Source organism: Patagioenas fasciata, chromosome 2 (genome assembly GCF_037038585.1).
Source record: "Patagioenas fasciata isolate bPatFas1 chromosome 2, bPatFas1.hap1, whole genome shotgun sequence".
NCBI lineage: Eukaryota > Metazoa > Chordata > Aves > Columbiformes > Columbidae > Patagioenas > Patagioenas fasciata.
In genome coordinates this window covers 15501677-15508993 of record NC_092521.1, presented here as the reverse complement: position 1 = coordinate 15508993, position 7317 = coordinate 15501677, and the positions used below count along the sequence as shown (strand labels likewise).

Genomic DNA, 7317 nt, shown 5'->3' with positions numbered 1-7317 from the left:
TCCATAATGGCTGCAGACCTCAGGAGGCCTCATGCCAGGGCAGAAGCAGTGTAGTCCTGAGAGGTGCTCATGCTTGGGGCACCTGGTCTCGAAAGCCAAGCACTGCCCAACCCTACTGGTCGTTCCAGAGCCCGTGCTCTAGCATCGTGTTTCCCTACAGTTCACAGCCGGCAGCACAGCTAGCGTGGGAGATGCCCGCAGGCAAACAGGGGGCCATGGGGAGTGTGGGGCCGGGCTGAGGGGGGCACCTCCCGCCCCCGACCAGCTCTGCCCTCGGGGCTCCGGTCCCTGCTCCATCCACGGCCTTGGGGCAGAGAGCAGGGACGACAGAGCCAGGGCAGCGTCTCGGTGCCGCCGGGACAGGTGGCGGGAGGAGCGGGAGCGGAGCTCCCGGCCCGGCTCCAGCTCCCGCCTCCGGCCCGCGCTGCCCGCCGCGGGGGGGTGCTGGTGGAGGGGGTCCCCAACAGCCTCTATATAAGCGGCTGCAATGGCTTTGCCGCTAGAGTGGAGCGGCGCGGCAGGGCGGCGGCGGCCGGGACCATGGCGACGGGCGGCGGGCAGGGCCTGCCCGCCCTGCTGCTCCTGCTCCTCCTCCGGCTCTGCGAGGCAAGTGCGGGGCGCCCGGTAGGTGGTGGGGCAGCCGGCGGCCGGCCCGGCCCCGTGACCCGGCCCTCGGGGCCGCTTTTCCCCGCAGGTGAGCGGGCGGGAGGCGGCGTGTTCCCGGCCCTGCAGCGGGCGCTGCCCGGCCCAGCCGCCACGCTGCGCCCCGGGGGTGCCCGCCGTGCTGGACGGCTGCTCCTGCTGCCTGGTGTGCGCCCGGCAGCGCGGCGAGAGCTGCTCCCCGCTGCTGCCCTGCGACGAGAGCAGCGGGCTCTACTGCGACCGCGGCCCCGAGGACGGCGGCGGGGCCGCCGGCATCTGCATGGGTAGGTGGCGGCGGACGGACGGGCCGGTGGGCAGAGGCCGGCACGGCGTTCCCCGCCTGCCCCAGCCCTCCCCGAGGCGTTGCGGACACCCTCCCCGGCCCAACCCGCCGCGGTGCCCGCGGGAGGCTGTCGCTGTCCGGTCTTCCCCGGGCGAAGCGGCTCGTCCCGACGGCTGCGGTGGGCCGAGCGCTCCCTGCCGCTGCCGGAGCGGTGTCGAGTGCGACCGCCCTGGTCCGGAGAGGGCCGGGCGTGCCGGGTGCCCGCTGCCTCAGGGAAATGCGTTGGCTTTCCTCGCTAGTGCTGGAGGGAGACAACTGCGTGTTCGACGGGATGATTTACCGCAACGGAGAGACGTTCCAGCCCAGCTGCAAGTACCAGTGCACCTGCCGAGATGGACAGATCGGCTGCCTGCCCCGCTGCAACCTGGACCTGCTGCTCCCCGGCCCCGACTGCCCTTTCCCCAGAAAAATCGAAGTCCCTGGAGAGTGCTGTGAGAAGTGGATCTGTGACCCTAAAGATGAAGTGATTTTGGGAGGTTTTGCTATGGCTGGTGAGGAAACTGAAGCTATCACAGTCATTGTGAGGAGGAGGTGATATCATATTGGAAATATCCCTGGGGTTGGCCAATCTAAGACACATTGCTTTGTGCGGTTGTGTTTTTTTTCTGATCTTTTTCTCACCTAGAGTCACTAGTAAGTAAACCAGTGGTTATGAATAAAGGCAGAGCTCAATAGGTGAAAGAAATCATATTCAGAGGATGAATGTGCATAGCAGTTTTTAAAGGCAGCCAAACTTAGTTAAATTCCAGTTCTGAAATTGCTGTTTATCTGGTACAGAGTAGCTCTGTGAGTGGAATAAAACAAGGGCAAGCTCATTATCCTCCAAACATCCCTCCACCCCCAGATCAAAGCTGCAGTCTTCCTAGTTGCTCTGCACTTACGTTTCATAGCATAAATACCATTCTAACAGCTTAGTCTACAGGAGACGTTTTTTCCCCTTGAGTTCCCCACCTATTACAAGTGGACAGCATGGTAGCTAAAAAGCCAACAAATTCCTGCCTGTCTGTGCTAGAGCTCTCATCATTACTGTTGGCATTAAAAGCTTTATAAAGTACTTGGAGAAGCAGTGGTTATAAACATGGTGAATGGATCTGAACAGAAAAAATCCCGTTCCAAAATGCAGGATTCATAAAGTGCTTTTGTGACTGAAAAAAAGCTACATAATATTCCCCCCATTTTGTTACTGAATTATGTCTGTATCCCTTTTAAATTAGACTTTTAGTTCAACATGAATAAGCTACTTTTACTGAGAGTTGAGGGCACTGCATTCTCTTCCAGTCACTGATCTTTTTGGTCTTAAGCAGGTAGTTATGCTGAAACTCAGCTAATCCATTTGAAAAACAAGTAGGGAAGGATCCAGGAAGAAAGGCTCTGTTAACTTTTCAGAGGGCCATTAAGTGTCAGTTGTAAGGCACATGAGGTATAAACAAAAAGCTTGCCACCTTTTTAGTATCTTTCCTTTGATTTGTCCGACAGTGACAGGCTAATCCATGAAATACCTACAGGTGGATTATGTGCATTCTTTCTAGCAAAGGCCATCCCTCTTGGGAGACCACCTTTTTTAAAGCTTTACCATGCAAAAGGCAAAAAAAAGCTGTTGTAGAGGAGCTTAACAGCAAGAGCTGTGACTGATGGCTCAGTCATGTTACTTCATTCTGTTTACTTCTGTGATAACCCCGGAACCAAACTATACAGTTAGCAATATTTGCGTAATAAAGATTAACACTGCTGTGAGGGCAGGACAATAATCAGAGTTGGCTGTGCCTTTGAGTACTTGTGATTGATAGCTCCTGGAAATTGCTTCCTTTGTCCTTCCCTACCATCACATTGGCTATAATCTGTCAATAATTGACAAGATCAGATGACTTTATGACTTTCGGAGTAAAGGACTTTACTTCCATGCTGTTTATGAGTTTAGATAAATAGTCCAGCCTCTCTCAAATCATATTGAATATAAATATTATTGTGATGTAGCTTTAGAAGAGATTGCTGATGTATTTCAATTGAAAAGAGTGAGGAGTAAAGAGTTATTAGGGTTCTAAACTGGTTAAAAAATTTGCAGTAATTCTTCCAACTGTGAACTTGAGTGGACTGAATCTGAATGCTTTGCTGATTACACTGATATGCACCTTTCTGTTATTTTTAGATGTAAGAAGCTGCCATCCAGGGCTCCTAAAAAGGCAGCTTTTAAAATTCCTAAATCCTGCCAAAAAGCATAGATTTTGGACTTTTTTTGTTGTGTCATGTGTTTCTTCCCAGTTGTGGTAGAGCTCAATTAGATACTGGGTTTTCACACGAGTTTTTCTTGTAATAAGGTTCTGTGAGGTTTTTTCTCCAGCCTACAGGCAAGAGGCCACGCTCGGGGTTGTGACAGATTCAAGCACCAATTGTATTGAGCAGACAACGGAATGGAGTGCTTGTTCCAAAAGCTGCGGAATGGGCTTTTCCACCCGTGTTACCAACAGAAATCAACAGTGTGAGATGGTGAAGCAGACACGGCTTTGCATGATAAGACCTTGTGAAAATGGAGACCCATCTGAAAAGGTGAGCTGCAAAGAATGGCAGGGGAGCAGAGCCTCTTCAGCTCTAATTCCAAAGTTGCACTATTATTGCCTAGGGTGTTCCAGATGCAAGTGCATGTAAATACACATTCTAGCATATGTGCAGCAAGCCTGGTGGTTTTGGTAAGCATGACATTTGCCATGTTTGCTGAGTAGCTTTGTGCTGCACCTCCAGCAGGTGGAGGGAGGTGATTCTGCCCCTCTGCTCTGGTGAGACCCCACCTGGAGTCCTGTGTCCAACTCTGGAGCCCTCAGCACAGGACAGACATGGACCTGTTGGAGAGGGGCCAGAGGAGCCACAGAAATGGTCAGAGGGCTGAACAGCTCTGCTGTGAGGACAGGCTGAGAGAGATGGGGTTGTTCAGCCTGGAGAAGGCTCCAGAGAGACCTTATTGCAGCCTTTTGGTACTTACAAAAAGCCTATAAGAAAAATGGGGAGAGACCTTTTAGCAGGGATTGTCGTGACAGGACAATGAGTAATAGTTTTAAACTAGAAGAGGGGAGATTCAGGATAGATATGAAGAAGAAATGTTTAATGGTGAGTGTGGTGAAACACTGGCCCAGGTTGCCCAGAGAGGTGGTAGATGCCCCATCCCTGGAGACATCCAAGGCCAGGCTGGATGGGGCTCTGAGCAACCTGATCTGGTTGCGGATGCCCCTGCTTATGGCAGGGGGTTGGACTGGATGACCAGCCCAAACCCTCACATGATTCTGTGATAATTTGAGCTATCCCAAATAGATCAGATGTATTGCATGAGCAGCCTGTTTTGACAGCTCATGCAGTCTTAACTTCTCCCACAACTGCAGTTGCACTTCTTGTACATGTACTTCAGAGATCACCCAATCATGCAGATGGGTATGTCAGATTTCTAGTCTGTTGAGCATTTGGAACTGCAGAGAAATGTGTGAAATCCTGCAAAATCTGCTTAGGTAAATTAAACTTTATCTTAATCCTTGTGATACTTTTTCCAAAAGCAAATCCAACACTGCCAGTTCACGTGCAATAAATGTGTATCCAAGGTAGCTGACTTTTTGGCTGCTTGTGCATATTATGCAAGTGTTACTGTCAGCGAGAATAACGTGGGTAGGTAAGTGGACCATCACTTTATGTAATGTTCCAAGTGTTGGAAGACATTGCTAAGCCCTTTGCTGAACACTGTGCAGTCTTAAATACTGTGTTTTGGAAAGCATACGAAACATTTGAGAAGAGTTGGGGAGACTTATAAGAATGATCAAAGGTCTAGAAAACACGCTGCTGGGGAAAAACTGAACAGAACTCTATCTGAATGCAAGAGAAGAGATGCATTCCCATAGCTGTGTTCAGAAACTACAGACTGTTCTGACTCCATGGGTGATACAACAAGAAATGTTGAGTTTGGATGGCATAAAATTAAGACAGGAGTGAAAATCTTCCAAGCAGTAAGAACAGTGAACCTTTAGGATTCTCTGGGGCAGATGTGGAGTCTCTGTCACTGAGACTTCCAAGGACAAGTTAGACAACTGTCTGTTAAGAATTGTTATTGGATGAAGCTGATTCTGCCTTGGATCACTAGAACAGAACTTTTGAAGTTTGTTTTAACCCTTTATTTTCTCTCTGAATCTAGTCCTGTAACTTGCTCATTTGGCTTCCTGATTCTCTGATGGAACTAGTGTAGTAGTGTAGCCTGAGATGTTTTCCAGTAGAGTATAGTTTCATAATGAATTCTGGTTTGGCTTGTCTCAGATGACAAGAGTGGTCTTTATTTGTCATTTATTACTGGCCCAATAGCACACTGGTGTCAAAGGGCAGATCTTGCAGGAGTTACCTGTAAGTAATTACTGAAGTAGAGGCAGAGTCTTATTGGTGTTGAATGAGCAAAGACAACAAATTTGAGTTTTCATAGTGGATCTATATCCTTGCATGTCAATTTTTAACTGCTTTCTGTCTTACACAGTGATGTATCTAATGTGTCTTCGTATTTCTCTTAGAAAGGGAAGAAATGTGTCCGAACAAAGAAGTCCCTGAAAGCTGTTCACTTTGAATACAAGAACTGCACTAGTGTGCAGGCATACAAACCTCGTTACTGTGGCCTTTGCAATGATGGACGATGCTGCACCCCACACAACACCAAAACAATTCAAGTTGAGTTCCGCTGTCCTCAGGACAAAGTCTTAAAAAAGCCAATGATGTTGATCAACACCTGTGTCTGTCATAGTAACTGTCCTCAGAGTAACAATGCTTTCTTCCAGCCGTTAGATCTAACATCTAGTGAAGCAAAAATATGAAAACATCAATTCGGTAGCACAAAAGGTATAAATAGATTCTACAAAACTTGACCCACAATCAGGTGAAAGCAACAATTATGTATGTAAAATATCTAAGATGTGGTTCAAAACAGTCTAGGCGCTTTCTTTTCTCCTGTAGTTTATTAAATACCTCATGTTACATTTTCACCCTCCAAATGTCTTTTATTCACTTGAAGGACATTTTGTACTATGGACAGAGCCTCCTTTTTCTTGACAGTGGTGTAAGGGTTACAAAAGCGAACAGCTGTCTTTCTCCTTAAGGGGATCATGCCATGAGCTCTTTACAAGTAAATGGATTCCTTGGGTAATGCATGATACCATATCACTTAAGCTTCCAGGTTCTTAACTCACTTTGCATAATGAGTGTAAACACTTAAGCGCTCTTTTTCCATTCTAATGAAACTCTGTTTCAGATGACAGTAAAAATCTTACTGATGAAAGTGTTTCATTCTTGTGTCTTATACCTTCTATCTGTACCTCTAACTTTCTCTGAGGATTAAGTTTGCACAGAGCCCCAGAAATGGCATAGCTAGCATCTCATACCTGAAGCATAGCAGATTGATAGCTGACAACAATTAAATTGTCTTCACTACCAGTCTAATCCAAAACCCATTGAAGTCAGCATCTTAGAACTTGGTTCTAACCAATGTGTGTCTGTAGATATAACTATTTGGATGCAAAAATAAAATTTCTGTAAATTCCTCTAAAATATTAACTGTATCATATGGTGCTTCATTTCTTAGGAAGGTCTATATGTAAATAGAAACTGTATATATTGTAATATAACTTTGCTAAAGAAATAAACTTTATGTGATTCAAAATATTTTTTCCTGGAGTTTTCTTAAACTACCAACTTTTAACAGCTAAAAGCGATGAGAAGAAAAAGGTTCTGCAGATTCTTAAAGTCAAAAGACCCCATCTTGTGATGTTCTTAGTGTATCTCATTGTAATCTCTGCCCTAACAATTATGCAGTGTCTTGGCACAGCACAGGATGAATAATGTGTGAGGCACACATAAGTGTACCAGAGTAGCACTTACACCACAACTGTCTCATAACCATGTGGTAGGAAACAGCCCTCTCTTGAGAAAAAAAAAAAAGAAAGCAGAAGGCCAAATCTGGGCATATTTGGCCTGGTGTTCTCTGGAGGAGCTGGCAACCTCCAGTTCTGCAGGTCCTGAGGTACACACAGGGTGGAATTCAGCTCTGGGCTAAGACTGAAATTTGGTGACTATGTGTAGACAAGTAAATGGCTGTTATAGCCAATGGAGCCCAAAATAAAGTTATCTGTAAGTAGGCACCAACAGCCAAAGGTTTTTTAGTAACTGGAAGTCCTGATACTAAAACCCGTACTGAAGGTTAGCTAGATTTTGGGACTCTTGCATGAGTTTCCCCACTACCTGTGCTATTGATAAATTGCTTTGTAGCCATTGCTACTGTAATCAACACATCCCTGCCTGCTTCATGCTGTTCAAACAGCTGGAAG

General features: G+C 47.0%; 1 protein-coding gene across 1 annotated transcript; it reads left to right on the top strand.

The window, feature by feature from the left end:
• The first annotated feature begins 296 nt into the window (after positions 1 to 296).
• Positions 297 to 6655, top strand: CCN3 (cellular communication network factor 3). Its single transcript, XM_065831243.2, has 5 exons — positions 297 to 606; positions 695 to 926; positions 1225 to 1476; positions 3324 to 3529; positions 5515 to 6655. Exons 1-5 carry the CDS (start codon positions 541 to 543, stop codon positions 5809 to 5811), a joined length of 1053 nt encoding a protein of 350 aa, XP_065687315.2. The 5' UTR covers positions 297 to 540; the 3' UTR covers positions 5812 to 6655.
• The last annotated feature ends 662 nt before the right edge of the window (positions 6656 to 7317 follow it).

What these genes read in the sequence shown, in the direction of transcription:
- CCN3 (XM_065831243.2), top strand. Translation starts at nt 541, where the DNA reads ATGGCGACGGGCGGCGGGCAGGGCCTGCCCGCCCTGCTGCTCCTGCTC. An exon ending in GGCCGCCGGCATCTGCATGG is followed by an intron (nt 927 to 1,224) that starts GTAGGTGGCGGC and finishes TTTCCTCGCTAG; the next exon opens with TGCTGGAGGGAGACAACTGC. An exon ending in GGGAGGTTTTGCTATGGCTG is followed by an intron (nt 1,477 to 3,323) that starts GTGAGGAAACTG and finishes TTTTTTCTCCAG; the next exon opens with CCTACAGGCAAGAGGCCACG.